This window comes from Periophthalmus magnuspinnatus, chromosome 4 (genome assembly GCF_009829125.3).
Source record: "Periophthalmus magnuspinnatus isolate fPerMag1 chromosome 4, fPerMag1.2.pri, whole genome shotgun sequence".
NCBI lineage: Eukaryota > Metazoa > Chordata > Actinopteri > Gobiiformes > Gobiidae > Periophthalmus > Periophthalmus magnuspinnatus.
In genome coordinates, this window is record NC_047129.1 from 7,725,538 (window position 1) to 7,742,644 (window position 17,107).

General features: G+C 39.8%; 1 protein-coding gene across 2 annotated transcripts; it reads right to left on the reverse strand.

Moving 5' to 3' along the window:
• Positions 1-2,506: 2,506 nt before the first annotated feature.
• LOC117394059 (flavin-containing monooxygenase 5-like) lies at positions 2,507-16,355 on the reverse strand. 2 transcript variants are annotated; one of them, XM_033992078.2, is made up of 11 exons: positions 16,153-16,355; positions 14,875-15,015; positions 14,608-14,796; positions 8,486-8,651; positions 8,161-8,303; positions 7,324-7,523; positions 6,541-6,768; positions 6,347-6,468; positions 6,187-6,259; positions 4,001-4,070; positions 2,507-2,820 (listed from the first exon to the last, which is right to left on the reverse strand). In XM_033992078.2, the coding sequence occupies exons 2-11, from the start codon at positions 15,007-15,009 to the stop codon at positions 2,512-2,514; spliced, it is 1,635 nt and encodes a 544-aa protein (XP_033847969.1). In that variant the 5' UTR covers positions 15,010-15,015; positions 16,153-16,355; the 3' UTR covers positions 2,507-2,511. The 2 variants fall into 2 exon arrangements, with proteins under 2 accessions (XP_033847969.1, XP_055077393.1); XM_055221418.1 differs by lacking the exon at positions 16,153-16,355 and having other exon boundaries at positions 14,608-14,816; positions 14,875-14,946.
• Between the last annotated feature and the right edge of the window lie 752 nt (positions 16,356-17,107).

Genomic DNA, 17,107 nt, shown 5'->3' on the forward strand with positions numbered 1-17,107 from the left:
ACCAGGTGTGAAAGAGGGAGAGGAGTGCAGAGGAGGAGCTTCTGGGCCATAGTTCATTCCAGAGCAGATTGGCTAAATCTCAGGAAAACATACAAACAAATGTCACAATAGTGCACAACAAAGAACAGTAGTGATTGCAAGAAATTAGCTTGTGCAATATATTTTTCCTAGTTCTATGTCATTCAAAACTATATAACCTGTCTTAAGTTAAGGAGAAGTTTTTAAGACAAACATCAGTGGACACCAGCAGGGCTGGCCCTAGCTTTCAGGGGACCCTGAGCTGAATTTGCCTCTGAGGTCCCCAGCTTTGTATGTACCCTGGCTCAGCTATTGGTGATTCAGATTTCACAACATTATGATTCTGCTCTCATCACCTCAGTCAATTGTATTTATACTTAAATGACCAGTATCACACTGAAAACACCCAGAATGTCACAACTACCACAGCCACAACAATTGTAGACAAACATATAAGGGGTGTCTGGGGGCCTGCCCCTGAAGATTTTTGAAATTCTAGACATTTTTCCTGGTTTCTGGTGTATTTGAATGTGTTTTTGTTGGCCACAGTTGGCTATTTATTTTATAAAATGCAGAGGCTGGTAGGGTAAAAAACTCAAGCAATGGTTCACTTCAAAATAATATTGTCTACTCATAGAAATACAAAGTAGTGCTTGGATCAAAATGTTTTCTCAAGTAATGGTGTCTGAACACTATTACTTACGATTTAATATAAAAAGGGTTACTCAAGTAAATGTAGCCTACTAGAGTAACTGAGTACTGACCACTGTTATGGCTTTCTTTAGCATAAAACGTTATTTGTATTGTTATGGATCTTTTCGACCTAACCTTCGTAATACCATCTGTTGTTATGTATAGGGTGTATCTCTTGTTCGTGCATCTAGCGGCCTCCAGCCACTTTGATTAGACTAAACTGACAAGATTGTATTGATGGTATAAATACTCTGTATGTACTGTATGTATTTACATTTGGGAGCTGAGGGTGAGACGACACTGCTAGAGACAACAGCTCTTTGACGATTGTGCACAGTCAATTCAATAAACCAGACTTTTTGATTCAAGACAACTTCTCTGTTGATTTTATATCTTTAAGGTTTTTTACTATTAGAAATTCCACAACACCACCTCTGACAAAAAATGCTCACTATATTATGACCACAGTCAGCAGTTGAGTAACAGGGTAAATCTGTATACATAATTATCAGACAATTGCATAAATGCACATATTAATGAGCCTATACAATAAGCATTCACAGGTGTTCACAGCCATTCAGTCAAACAGCAAATGTGACACTGGTTTATCAATGTTACTAATTTAATAACAGGAGCAACCTGCAGGAGAATAAACATTCACAGAAGCCTAGCTGATGACTGATTGCGAAAACAAAAACAAAAAAACAATTGAATTGTAGGAGTTGACTAACCATGAGGTGCCATGTTGCTTAGACATATATCCTTTACATATTATATAAATGTTCCGCTTCACTGTTCAATGCTGGCATGGCTATTTGAAGTCACACACAGCTGACCACACCTATGCCCAGATCAAAGACAAATGTAGGCTGCAGCAGATATTTTGCTACTCCAGATAAAAAAAAATAAATTAAAAAAAGTAATCGTTTGAGAGAGATATTTAGACTGCTATAAACATACAAGCCCTGTTTCCAGTAAAACCTATTATTACATATTTCGAATATATGTATGGGCTCTTGGGGGCCCTCTGGTGGCCTCGGGGCCCTAAGCAGCTGTTTAGTCCGCAGGGGTGTCAAACATATTTTCATTGAGGGCCACATCAGCAAAATGGCTGCTCTCAAAGGGTCAGATGTAAAATAAATCTTACTACTTTTTAAACTTGTTAATTAACTATTTCTGTATTTATTACTTATTCAAGTTACAAATATCGTATATGCATTTTTTTAGATGTAAAAATATGGCTGTGTAACTGTGCATCTCCTGATAAAATGACATTTTAAGACCATCATACCTTTCAATTTACCCTGTCGAGGGCCACATAAAGTGATACGGAGTGCCACATTTGGCCCACGGGCATTGAGTTTGACACATATGGTTTACAGGCTGGGCTGGCCCTTGACACCAATAAAAGTGCCCTTATCATGTCTCTTGATAAATGGATAACACAGAGGCAGCATACAATCGTACATAATTAACATAGGAGCATCCGGGGACAGGGCAGAGTTAGTATTTTGGCTTTTTTGTGTCCGAAAAAACACACAATTTGCTTTAAGATAGACGTTATTGTTTCAAAATGACATTACAACGCCTAAAACATTTACTGGATTACTACATTTACTTGGATTTGGATTTTTCATTGCATAGTGCTTGTTTAAACCATTGGACTTTACAAAAAACATGAAACATTGCAAACACTGAGAATAGATATGCCATTTTATTATGTCTCTTTTTGTATACATCAAGAACTATAGTCCCATGAATATAGAAGCTAAGTTAAACAATTCAATTTATTAAAATATTCTATTTAAACCATAGCAAGGTATTGTCTTCAATTTTGTTCTGCACAAAAGCAGCCATCAGAAGACTTCCTCCCAATGCTAGCAGCCAGACTGACCATGCAGAGGCCCTGATGTTTGGCTCCGGTATCTCTCTGGTGTTAAAGGGTCGCTGTAAGCGCTTCCACTGTGAGAGGATTGCCTGGCGCGCCCCTGACCACTGTCCCGGGCCACTCAGGCGAAACTGGTATGAAGTACAGGGACCAAAGAAGACCTTCACCCATAGCACAGGGTCTCTAAGAAGTAGGCCCAAGAAGTGAGGTTTCACCCCAACCTGTTGGTGGAAATCAGTGATTGTAGAATTACACTGTTATGTTTTTTTCTGTTTTTACAAATTAATAATCTCCTTTTAACAGGAGCATTGATTTTTGAAGTCAATGGGCCTAATTCATGAATCGTTCTTGCAAACAAATTTGTAGCCTACTTAAGAACATCTTATCAACATTTTTGGCATTCACAAAATGTTTTCTTAACTGAAAATGTTCTTCTAGAAGAGCAAATCCTACAGTCAGGACTCAGGAGCACTAGTAACAACAAAAATTCTATACTTAGAATATTATTACTTTGATAATGCAACAAAACATTCTAATTCCTCCATGTTTGTAAGTTATATATTTTCTTAAATGGTTTCTTATAAAAAATATTACTGCGAGGAGTTTTGTAGAGAATGTGGTCTATTTGGTCCAACAGACCATATATACAATTATATTGGCTGCAGTGACACCTAGTGACACAGCCGCACCCCCATCCCCCATGACCAGAGCGCTCTCCTGTGCGCATCACATCCCGCCCTCAGTCTTTATCTCGGCTCTACTACTCCAGAAAGCATGATAAATACGATAACTGACTTAAATGTGTCCTCAGTGAGTGTGCTCATGTCAGTTTGGACATTGTTAACTGCCGCTGAAGCTGTAAAACACCTGTAGGCTGTAGACACTCTGCACTTGATTTCTTCGTTTACTCTCTCCCTCGTGCTTTCACATTTCATATTGGGTGTTTCTCAGTTCCCGGGATCTTTTATCCACAGACTACTCTGAAAGATCTCTCAGCATCTTCTTAAAGTTGAACGTACGAAAACATTGAGGTCACTTTACTGAGATTTATTCTGTTCATCTGCTGCACTGTCACTCTTATTGTACATAACAATCTGTTTTATTAGTCTATTTTAGAGTCTATTTTTAGTTCATTTTTAAAGTCTGTTTTTAAATTATTTTAAGATATTATCTATTATCTTGTTTTATTGGATGTTACCATTTTCCTGCTGTTCTTGAACTGTGCAGTGCAATACTGGAATTTCCCCACTGTGGGACTAATAAAGGCATATCTTTTCTTAAAACATGAATTAGGCCCATTCTTCTCAACATTATAAATAAAAAACACATTTAAGTAACTCCTGAGTCTAAATACGGCAGCTGTAGCAATATTTAATACACATCAAATTGAGCTGAATTCACCTTGTCAGCCATAAAATCCAGGTAAGGGATGTAATCCACCTGTTGAGCAGCCTCGAGTGGGCATGGATAACTGGGGTGACACAAAGCATAAAGGCGGCTGTCAGAGATACAGCCTGAGATTTTCAACTTGTTCTCTCAGTCTTAGTGTGACATCATCACTGTAAACTCTAATAATATGCAAACAACCTCTACTGTTTTAATGGTGTCACAACCAAATAAAGGGACTCAGTACTTTATTCAGTGTTATATTTATATTCATTGAAGAAATTATGGTAGAATTTTATAAAATGTGCGTTTTGTTAATTATTTTTTTTGCAATTAGCCTTATTATTATTATTATTATTATTATTATTATTATTATTAAAAAACAAACTTGTTATTTTGAAATGGAATTGACATATTTGACTTTTATGCGAGGTTTGAAGTTTCACACCCCTCCCCCTCCTCCCCCACCATCATGGACATTACCTCCAAACCCACCTCGGACCCCCCCTCCTCCCCCACTGCCCTCACAGTTGTGGAGCAGGACGTGACTAAGCTTTTCAGGAAGCAGAATCCCCGTAAGTCCGCGGGCCCAGACGGTGTCTCTCCTTCCACCCTTAGACACTGTGCTGAGGAACTGGCTCCTGTCTTCACGGACATTTTTAACACCTCCCTGGAGTCATGTCACGTCCCAGCCTGCTTCAAGCTGTCCACCATTGTCCCCGTCCCCAAGAAGCCCAGGATCACTGGACTTAATGACTACAGACCTGTGGCGCTGACGTCTGTAGTCATGAAGTCATTTGAGCGCCTGGTCCTGCACCACCTCAAGTCCTTCACCTCCCCCCTCCTGGACCCTCTGCAGTTTGCCTACAGAGCCAATCGGTCTGTGGACGACGCCATTAACCTGGCCCTTCACTTCATCCTCCAGCATCTGGACTCCCCGGGAACCTACGCCAGGATCCTGTTTGTGGACTTCAGCTCTGCATTCAACACCATCCTCCCTCCTCTGCTCCAGGACAAGCTCGCTCAGCTCAACGTGCCTGACTCCACCTGCAGGTGGATCACTGACTTCCTAATGGACAGGAGACAGCGCGTGTGGCTGGGGAAGAATGTCTCGGACACTCGGACTATCAGCACAGGATCTCCACAGGGCTGTGTACTTTCTCCCCTGCTCTTCTCCCTGTACACCAACTGCTGCACCTCCAGCCACGACTCCGTCAAACTGGTTAAGTTTGCGGATGACACCACCCTCATCGGACTCATCTCGGACAGCGACGAGTCTGCCTACAGGAGGGAGGTGGACCGGCTGGTGTCCTGGTGCAGCAGCAACAACCTGGAGCTCAACGCCCAGAAGACAGTGGAGATGATCGTGGACTTCAGGAAAGTCACAGCCCCCCTGCCTCCCCTCACCCTGACGGACTCCCCCATCACCACTGTGGACTCTTTCCGCTTCCTGGGCACCTGCATCACCCAGGATCTCAAGTGGGAGCCGACCATCAGCTCCCTCATCAAGAAAGCCCAGCAGAGGATGTTCCACCTGCGGCAGCTGAGGAAACGCAAGCTGCCAGTCCAGATGATGGTGCAGTTTTACACTTCCATCATTGAGTCCATCCTCACCTCCTCCATCACTGTGTGGTTCGCTGGGGCCACTGCCAGGGACAGACAGAGACTGCAGCGCATTGTGCGCTCTGCTGAGAAGGTGATTGGCTGCAGCCTTCCATCTATACAGGACCTGTACGTCTCCAGGACTCGGGGGCGAGCAGGCCGTATAGCAGCTGACACCTCTCACCCTGGACATGGACTATTTGAGCCACTTCCCTCTGGCAGGAGGCTACGGTCCATTGGACCAGAACCTCTCGCCATAAGAACAGTTTCTTCCCCTCTGCTGTTTGTCTCATGAACACTTTATAATATCTGCACTATACTGGACACTTTATAACACTTTAATCACTTTAATAAGCCACTTTGCACTGTTGTTCTGATGCTGCTATTGTATATATTTTCTCCCTTTAAGTATTTCATTTGATTTTTTTAAGCATATCTTTTTAACTTTGTGCATGCCCTTATTTGTATTTGTATTTGTATTTATTCAGTGTGTTTATGTTGCACTTTTTCACCGTATCAAGTTCCTAGTTTGTGAACTGTGTTCACAGACTATGGCAATAAAAGTCTTCTGATTCTGATTCTGATTCTGACATGTTCACCTTTTCATATTCCTCTTTCTTTCTGTCTCGATAAACGTTAACATTTTGTCTTTGGTAGGAAGGTGGTCCAAACCTAGGAAAAGCGTTACAAAACAGTTTCATATGACACCTTTCTTTTATAATTTTAGAACATTATAATGTTTGGGTTTTTTTTGTTTACCTTTGAAAACTGCTGTAGCCCAGCGAGCCTGCATCTCCACCATAGGCATAATGGGCCCTTTTGCTTTTAAAAGACCAATAACCACCAGAGTAGGCTTTTGCAAAGATGGAGGAAACACTCTCCTGAATGCAAAGGGTCTGTTATGTAAGCCAAACTTTTTAGTTACATACTGTAGCAGTTAGCTTTATGCTTACTTGTACAAAGTCAGCTCTCCTTTGGGTCCCTGAGACAGAGACTGAGGCAAGAAGGAAAGCGTTGAATTATACCCAGTGCAAAAGATCACAATGTCAATTTCCTCCTCTGTGTCATTCTCAAATACAACTCTAGACTTGTTAAATTCTTTAACATTTGACTTCATCACCACTTCCCCAAGCAGGATTCGGTAAGGGAGTTCATCGTTAATCAGTAGCCTGTCAAAAGCTCTAACAAAAATACATAAATAAAAAAGTTAAATTCATCATCTCTAGAGATACATTAATGACTTCAAATATGATATTAGTGGTGCATTCATATTTTGAGATTGATCACCACCTGTTTGTATGGCATTACTCATATCTATCATGCATTATTCAAGTGCAAATGTTTCAATAAAAATGCCTTGCTACATACTTTTGTCCCTTTTTCAGTCAGTGCTGTGGACCAAAGCATAAAATATAAGCAATCTAGTTGCTTTATTTGTGCAGTTAAATGCATGGAAACACAAAAGTCATGTGCTCTAGTTTAACTGAACACTACTCCAAAGCATGCATTAGGTGTGGCTTATAGTGCTGACTTTTATTATTCAAGCATTTGCATTTAGTGCAAATAAAATCTACTGTAACTTGACCTAGTGTCATCAACTGATTGTCTCCATAGAGATAGATAAGTTTCATGCTATTTTTTTTTATTTTTATTTTTAAGTTCAAGAAAAGGTACTTAGTGCACCTTTAAAAAGACCTCAACTGGGTCTTGAAAATAACTTCTTGCAAAGAGCTCACCTGTGCTTTGGCAACAGCTGGTACATCCTGTGGTCATATTTCCGGTTCAGTGACCTCTCTATGATCCAGTTGAGGAGACGAGAGGGGAGCAGACTTGTTAGAGTGTCGTAAAACCTGTTGATATGAGTCATGTCTATAGGAAGGCCACTGTTTGACATCCTCCCAGCCACCCAGGCCCCTGTACGGGTGCTGAGAAAAGTCTGAAAAAGCCACTCAAATGATCAATATTTAAATGTCTATACAGTATAACAATAAATCAGGTATAACATTACGATAGCCTGCCTTTTATACGCAGGCGCACACGCACACACACACACACAGATAATATGTGTAAAGGAAATTAAAATATTGTGCGATTATTTTACCTTTTAGAAATCACTTGATCTTGTAACTAAAGCTCATTTGGTTTGGTAGTTAAAACAGTGTTAGGAAAACCTTTCATGTAAATCCTTTTGTTCCCTTTTAGTTGTTAATCTTGTTAAGATGTGTTTGTAATGTAAGTGAAGATAAATGCAATCAGTTGGCTTTCAGATCTCTCTCGTTTGAAGTGTATCACACCTTGTATTGTTTTAACTCCACATGTTACATCCTGAGGTGCTCCAGCTCATGAGGCCTCCAGGAGCTTATCTGACAGCACCTCAGTTTGAAATGTATGTCTCAGTCTAATCATGTCAAACTATATAAAGTCGGTGATTTGCATCATTCGGGGGCTGACTTTGGAGGAGATGTTTTTGGCAACTTGGTTGGACCTATTTCTTGCTTAGATGACACATAAACTAATGTAAGTAATAAGTGTATTTTGGGATTTACTATTGAACAATAACCATTTAATATCACCTTTTCTGCAAATCTGCTGACCTCTACAGCAATGTCGGCTCCTGAGTTTCCAAGGCCCATCACCAGAACCCTCTTCCCTTTGTATCTCTCTCCATCTTTGTAGTCCCAGCTGTGGTAGAGGTGGCCATTGAAGGTCTCAGAACCTGAACAGATCATATCATTCACAATCACGTTTTATGTTTGAAGCAAAGGTGGAAAAACTACAAAAAAAAAATTGTACTTGTGTAGTTAGACTGTTACTACACAACCTATTACTTAAGTCCATGGTACCACATCTTTGAGCATACTAACTTTTCCCACTATGGTACTCTTGGATTACTTGTACCTGTAAACTCAGACATGGGCAGATATGGGTGGCTGTAATTTCCTGAGCACACCATCACAGCATCAAAAACATGGTGATCTTCCTCTCCGTGCTGGTTCACTGTCTCCACATCCCACTGACCACTGAAGGAAAAGTCTGGTCTCTGCATTACTCGCGTCACTGTGGTCTTAAAAACAATGTATTTACCTTTTGCGCAAAATCATCAATAACATGACATATAGTTAAAATCAGAAGTTTACATACACTATAAAAAAGAGACACATGTGCTTTTTTTTCCTCACAGTTTGACATGAAATCAGACTAAACTTTCCCTGTTTTAGGTCTTGTTAGGATTACCAAAATTGCTTCTATTTGCTAAATGCCAGAATAATTACAGAATGATTTTTGAAGACAATTTTTCATTACTTTCTTTAAAGTCAGAAGTTTACATACAGTAAGATTACAATGCCTTTAAACAATATGGGAAAACACAAATGATGAGGTCATGTTTCTGGAAGCTTCTGATTCAGGTTTATTAATAAGAGACACACCTGTGGATGTATTTGAAGGCACACGTGAAACACTCGGCTTCTTTGTGTAACATCATAGGAAAGTCAAAACAAATCAGTAAGCATATCAGGAGAACTTTGGTCTTGCACAAGTCTGGTTCATCCTTTGGTGCAATTTCCAGATGCCTGAAGGTTTCCACGTCCATCTGTTCATATAAATATATGCAAGTATAAACACCATCGGAATGTCCAGAAGGAGAGAGGCTCTGTGTCCCAGAGATGAATGTGCTTTAGTCTGAAATGTGCCTATCAACGCAAGAACAAAAGATCTTGTTCTTGGGTTGACATGCTGATATCTTATAACAAAAGACTTTGTGAAGATGCTGCTGAAGGTTGTAAGAGTGTGTCATGATCCACAGTGAAACGAGGACTGTACTGGCATGGCCTGAAAGGCCACTCTGACAGGAAGAAGCCATTACTCCAAAGCCAGATTGCAGTTTGGAAATGCAGACAGCATTGTCATTCTGGTATAAAATAGTCAGAGCTCAGATGCTCGGGGGGTTGTTTAGACTGGGATTTAGACTGAGGGGGGAACTGGGGAAAAACTCATCGAGCTTCGCAAATGGATTACTTTTCATCTAGAACTGTAATTTTTCAACAACAATAATGGTGTCAGAAGTGGGTTCCACGAGTGGTCGTCCAGAACACAGTGAAGATGGAATTTTGTCTTCCTTTTGGTTTCTGTCCTGATGCATGGAGTTTTCAAACAAGAACATGGATGGACATTGGTTTCTGTCTTGGATCGCCACCGCTGGATTCGAACAAGGTTTACTTGGTCCAATACAGACTTCTTTCCATTTGAAAAGGGAATCTTCATCTACAAAGACTGGTAAATCAAAGGAGAATGTATTTTGGAAATGCAAAATGCTTAACTAAACATACCCAACGGCCATAGTTCTGATCCTATACCATTTTTGATTTATCTCACAACTTTTCAGTATCTTTGGCTCCAAAATCTTATGTGTGTACCACCATGCTGCCCTAACAACATGCTGCTAATACAATCCAAACAACACTAGCCCCGCCTCTAATCCAGGTCTAGTCCATGGGACTGTGATGACTGTAGCTCCACCTATGAAAAAGCTGTGAGACACTGTGTAAAGGTTAACATGTTTTGTTAATCTTTGCTTTATATATAATATCTAGTTTTGGGACCTATTTGAATTTATTCTCCAGAATGAGGTTTAGGAGTCATTACAGCTAATTACCAAACAATCATGGGTGAAATTCCCCTCCAGTTGTAACTAGCTAGTTAACAGTCAAATGGGTGGAAGTCCCTGCTATTTAGCAAACAGCCACTAGGTGAAACTCCTATCTAGGGTTACTAACTGGTAAAAGGCAAAAGGGTGAGAGTCCCTGTGTAGTTAAGGACAGCTGAAGTTTTTTTTTTAAATTATTCATGAGGGGGAATAAATTCAGCAGTCCATCTAGGTCTAAGAATGGGGATATTATATAATTGCAAAATGCAGACAAATGTAAATTTACATATGTAAACATTATACTCTAATTCAGTCACAATGTTAAGTGTAAAAAACAGAAAGAATAAAAATAAAAAATATTGAAAAACAAAACAAAACTGAAAAAAAAATCTGAAAAAAAGAAAAGAAAGAAAATGGTTAAGTACAGAGCGTGACACAAGAAGTCAATGGTGCATTTGTGTGTCCTTAGACCTGATCAGCCAAACTGTGGTGTGAATTATGCAACATCAGCAAATATGTGTGTAACAGCTTAAACCAATGTAAACAGTGTCAACAAGAAAATGACAGGATGCAGTTTCAACTGATCCACTCATTTTCTACATTTCTTTGTTTCTTTATATTTATTTTTTGAAAAAAAAAAAAAGTGTATTTGTTTAGTTGTTTTTTGTTTTTTTGCCTCATCACTGCAGTGAGTTTAATGACATGCATGTCCTAAGAAAAGTCCAACTGGAACCAAAAACCCTCCTCAATTGAAATTTAACAGAAGAAACAGAATTCTTTCACAAATTCCCAAAAATTGTAATGAGCTCTCTTAAAACAAAATGAATGCCTAATCAAAGCCAGTAGTGATCACAAGACAAACTGACTTGACTGACTTGACCATCCGTGACGACTAAGCGCCTGCGATTTCGTTAATATATTTTTTTGTTGACAGGAGATGTGGATACTGCATAATTTCTCTTCTTTTTCTTTACATGTTCTTATGAAATAATCACACACTAACAACACTAACAACACTAACAACTAACCAACAACAGTTTTGGGCTTCACAAAATGTCTCTTTCAGAACAGCAATTTAAGTGTTCTCTTGCAGCAGAAGATGACTAAGCCAAAATTGACCCATGTATATATACACATATATAAATGTGTCAAAAGGGGGGGGTATATTACAAAATTAGTTTTAGTTTCTCAAAATTGAATTGTGATAATACAGCTGTTATCAGTTAGAGACTGTTTTCCATTATTTACAAGACCTGTAACCTGACAACATCCTTCAAGACAAAGAACCACAGTGAACCAACCATCACAGCTTAATGGTCTGAAGCAGGAGATAACTTTCCATGTAGACCTGAACCAAAAGCACCTCCTGAGCTGGAGGACATATGGTCTTCTCTTGTGCAGGAAGACACATGGTCTTCTTCTGGACAGAACCAGACCTGCATCATTAAAACCATCCTTCTGTTTCATTGTCACTGGAGGAAAACTTCAGAAAAGTTCAGCCATTCACTTTTTTTCAAGTGACTCAAAAGAACTTGACCTGATTCTCGTGTCCCCAACCACAGCCCTGAAATCGACACATGGGCTGAAGGACAACTCCAGAGACGAGCTGTGTCCAGAGAGACACCGAGCTGCGTGTGGACGGAGAGTAAAGCCATGTGTGGTCAGAGGGAGGACAAAGGGACAGAGGACAGGCGATGGGAAAGATTTAACTGAACAGCGCCACCATCATGTTAAAACAGCATTCATTTTCTGACTACAAATCATAAACAAACTGAACTGAACACAACAATGAAATGTTGAATTTGCCTCCATCTCAATCAACAACTAATGGAACTTCATCTGCATGAACATTTCTCTACATGTTCTGTTTGTGACAATGATTATTTATGAGGTATGATTAAGGAATAATCAAAAGGGAGAAAGTGCAATAGAAATTTAAGTCTATTCATGTTGTGTATTTAAAAGCATTTGATCTGTGTCAGTCTGTCAGACCCAGACCAGACATTAACATGTGTGAAGGCTCCGTCTCCATCCCACAGGAAACTCGCTGTTGTTCTACCTGTCGAAGTGTAAAAGTTCATTATCATATGGGTGTGAAACACAAGTCACTCTTCTTTGAAATGTATGTAGCATTGTCATTCTGGTAAAAAATAGTCAGAGCTCAGATGCTCGGGGGGTTGTTTAGACTGGGACTTAGACTGAAGGGGGAACTGGGGGAGAGGCCGGGAGGCTACCAATCTGTGGCCAGGGCAGGCCTGGGCCCTGTCCTGTCTGTATCTGCTGTAACAAACAATAAACCTTTTTTCTATATTTCAAAACTCATCGAGCTTCGCAAATGTATTACTTTTCATCTAGAACTGTAATTTTTCAACAACAATAATGGTGTCAGAAGTGGGTTCCACGAGTGGTCGTCCAGAACACAGTGAAGATGGAATTTTGTCTTCCTTTTGGTTTCTGTCCTGATGCATGGAGTTTTCAAACAAGAACATGGATGGACATTGGTTTCTGTCCTGGATCACCACCGCTGGATTCGAACAAGGTTTACTTGTTGAGCTTTTCCAATACAGACTTCTTTCCATTTGAAAAGGGAATCTTCATCTACAAAGACTGGTAAATCAAAGGAGAACGTATTTTGGAAAATGCAAAATGCTTAACTAAACATACCCAATGGCCATAGTTTCTGATCCTATACCATTTTGATTTATCTCACAACTTTTCAGTATCTTTGGCTCCAAAATCTTGTGTGTGTACCACCATGCTGCCCTAACAACATGCTGCTAATACAATCCAAACAACAATGGCCCTCCCCCACTCTTGATTTCCTCACTTTTGGGACATAGTTGACAGACTGCTCATCCTTGTAAGCCACTGAAACTAAGGTACTGGAAGTTACGAATGCCAAAACATCTATAATGTGGAGCAAAACTTCAAGAGGATCTGAACAGAAATATATTCCAAATGAGAAGCCCTGCTGTGCTGACTGGGCCCTTTCACTGGCCCCGCCTCTAATCCAGGTCTAGTCCATGGGACTGTGATGACTGTAGCTCCACCTATGACAAAGCTGTGAGACACTGTGTAAAGGTTAACATGTTTTGTTAATCTTTGCTTTATATATAATATCTAGTATTGGGACCTATTTAAATATATTCTCCAGAATGAGGTTTAGGAGTCATTACAGCTAACTACCAAACAATCATGGGTGAAATTCCCCTTTAGTTGTAACTAGCTAGTTAACAGTCAAATGGGTGGAAGTCCCTGCTATTTAGCAAACAGTCACTAGGTGAAACTCCTATCTAGGGTTACTAACTGGTAAAAGGCAAAAGGGTGAGAGTCCCCATGTAGATGAGTGTAAGGACAGCTGAAGTTTTTATTTTATTTTATTATTATTCACAAGAGGGAATAAATTCGGCAGTCCATCTAGGTCTAAGAATGGGGATATTATATAATTGCAAAATGCAGACAAATGTAAATTTACATATGTAAACATTATACTCTAATTCAGTCACAATGTTAAGTGTAAAAAACAGAAAGAATAAAAATAAAAAATATTGAAAAACAAAACAAAACTGAAAAAAAAATCTGAAAAAAAGAAAAGAAAGAAAATGGTTAAGTACAGAGCGTGACACAAGAAGTCAATGGTGCATTTGTGTGTCCTTAGACCTGATCAGCCAAACTGTGGTGTGAATTATGCAACATCAGCAAATATGTGTGTAACAGCTTAAACCAATGTAAACAGTGTCAACAAGAAAATGACAGGATGCAGTTTCAACTGATCCACTCATTTTCTACATTTCTTTGTTTCTTTATATTTATTTTTTGAAAAAAAAAAAAGTGTATTTGTTTAGTTGTTTTTTGTTTTTTTGCCTCATCACTGCAGTGAGTTTAATGACATGCATGTCCTAAGAAAAGTCCAACTGGAACCAAAAACCCTCCTCAATTGAAATTTAACAGAAGAAACAGAATTCTTTCACAAATTCCCAAAAATTGTAATGAGCTCTCTTAAAAACAAAATGAATGCCTAATCAAAGCCAGTAGTGATCACAAAGACAAACTGGTCTTGACTGACTTGACCATCCGTGACGACTAAGCGCCTGCGATTTCGTTAATATATTTTTTTGTTACAGGAGATGTGGATGCTGCATAATTTCTCTTCTTTTTCTTTACATGTTCCTATGAAATAATCACACACTAACAACTAACCAATTACACAAGCAATTGTCTGTCTGTATCTGCTGTAACAAACAATTAACCTTTTTTCTGGTATTTCAAAACTCCCGAGCTTCGCAAATGGATTACTTTTCATCTGGAACTGTAATTTTTACACAACAAGAACAAGCTTGCAAGCCAAAGAATAGAACAGCAGATGTGTACCTACCTGGAAGTGTATGTATTTCAGCAGGTTGAAGTGCTGGGCGTACAACCTGAAGTACGCAGGAGGAGGCGAGTTGTGCATGTAGTTGGGATAATGGTCGGGCATAGGAAAATCACTGAAACACATCATTTCTTTGGATGTGTTTGCCACCAGAGACCGGTAGATGCTGGACCGCTCGGGCTGTGTGGATTCCTGTGGGTGACACAGAAGATCTATGTTATGTTAGTGGTCTACACATGAACATCAAATATAGCAAGTATTAGCACTTACCTTGAAGTTCCACAGTCCTCCGATGTCATCACTGCTCTCAAAGCAGACAGGCTCCAGTCCCTCCTCGACACAGGTCTTGATACAGACCAAACCCGAGCAGCCTGCTCCGATCACCGCCACCCGCCAGACCATCATGCACCTCTTCAGCAACCAGAACACACAATGTTTGATGTCAGCAAAACAAAATGTGTGAAACAACAGCAAGTTGTCTCTGTCCACAGCTGAACACAACATGTGGACTCAGATCCTCATCAGCCTGGGTGACCCCTCAACTGCTCTTGTGATATTGGACAAAATAAATATAAACTGAATTGAAATACTTCTACTTTATGCAGAGGAGAGACCACTGTCACATTGTGTTGTCACATTCCCCATTATATAAGTCATAACACACATAGACAGTTTGGAATAAAAATATGTGCCAACATATTACAACCCAATCAGCACACTCAAAAAGTGTTGATTTCTATAAACATCTAAAAGTAAATCTGATTTTTTTATTGAATTCAAGTGCCACTGAAAAAGTGAAACATTCTCTAAAAAAGTGGGATGAGGGACATGGCTGTGCAGGACAAACAAAACAGGGGCAGGTGGTCACCCTAGACACCCTGTAATCCTGTTACAACATTGCACATTCATTAACTTTTGCTTTTGTAATAGAAGGATGATAGTCCTACCATGTTTACAAGTTTCAGTACCCTAGGAAACAAACCCTACTATGATGAGAGAGGTTTGGTCAGACTACATATGCACACAAGGATGAGCATGACTGTTTAAGTAATGTGTAGTGTAAGTTATAGCATAGGCCTACTAAAAGAAACTGTAAGATTTTGATTATAAATGTCATAAACTTGACTGACCTTTATTCCGAGATATGAGGTAGACACGTTCTAATCAGATATAGCTTTTACAGATGGCAATTGTAATGGTTATTTATTAGTTACAAGACCAATGTTCATGGTGTCCTCTTTATTCATGTTATAATTTGGTGTTTGGTTCTCAAGACGACTATCCAATCAGAAATGAGTCTCTCATTTGGGTTCTCAGTTTCAATACTGAAATCCAGTTGGTTTAAGCCTAAAAGGACTCTCTGATTTTAAATCGCCATTACCTAAACCTTGTCACGTGCAGCCAATAATTAATCAGTGCTAGTGCAGCCTCTGCAAGTCAGAGCCAACTGGCTCAGTTGAGATCATCTGTAAGAAAGTCAAAGCTCGAGAGCAGCCCCCCACATTCCGCCTTTGCAACAAGTGGTTTCATTTCCCCCGATAGACTCACCTGAACCAGGAAGAACACTCCGCCGAGCTGCAGGTGGGTGGTTTGAGTGGACTTCACCCTGCGTCTGACTCAATATAAATGTATGGTATGACTGCGCCACGGCACAACCGCTTATAGTGCAGGAAACAGCCCACAGACCTGCTCTATAATAATCTGCTCATGAAGGAGGGACGTATTTGAGGACATTTCAGATCATTCGCGGTGGTGACTGAACAAACAATAGGCCTAAATAAATACCCACTACGGAGCCCCGCATAGGACATTTGCGAAATATAATATTAACGTGTGGCCACGAGATAATGTCACGTTCCCACACCATATTATCTTGAGGGAACGAGTTAACTATCACAAGGGAACGACTTAATTATCACGAGGGAACGACTTAATTATCACGAGGGAATGAGATATTATTATTATTATTTTTTTAAGTTAAATATCTCGTGCGCTCGTGAAAATGTATGTATAGAAATTATTACATATTTTTTGACAAGTAGGTACAGCAGGCGACCTCTTGGTGGCGCACATGTGCTAGAAGTACAGGTAGAAAAGAAAGCATGGTAAAAAGAAGGGAAGAGAGGCTTGTATGCAATGGATCGGGACAGTCGGAAACTCAAAATCAAGCATTATTTTATGCTGGGGATGAGCTACAATGACATATTAGCAACGCTTGCTTTGGACGGTTATATTTTAGGCAGAAGACATTTGCTGAGGATATTACGGACTTATGGACTCTACCGTAGTCAATATGCTAACTTTGAGCTAGTTGTTGACTTAATACTTGGGCAATTGGAAGAACCAGGGAGACTCAATGGTTATCGCTGGACGTATGCCAAGTGTTTGGAACATGGTTTACGCATCATCAACGTTCACGACGCTATTTTTCATCTGGGCCCAACTTCATATGGCACGCTGATTCTGATAAGTTGAAGCCTTACATAATTTGCATAAATGGATG

Bases quoted from the DNA above. Each gene is read 5' to 3' on its own strand.
- LOC117394059 (XM_033992078.2), bottom strand. From the start codon at position 15,009: ATGATGGTCTGGCGGGTGGCGGTGATCGGAGCAGGCTGCTCGGGTTTG. The intron at 6,469-6,540 runs GTAAGCATAAAG...CTTTGCATTCAG, and splicing joins GGAGAGCTGACTTTGTACAA to GAGAGTGTTTCCTCCATCTT. The intron at 2,821-4,000 runs GTGAATTCAGCT...TTCCACCAACAG, and splicing joins TGGATTTTATGGCTGACAAG to GTTGGGGTGAAACCTCACTT.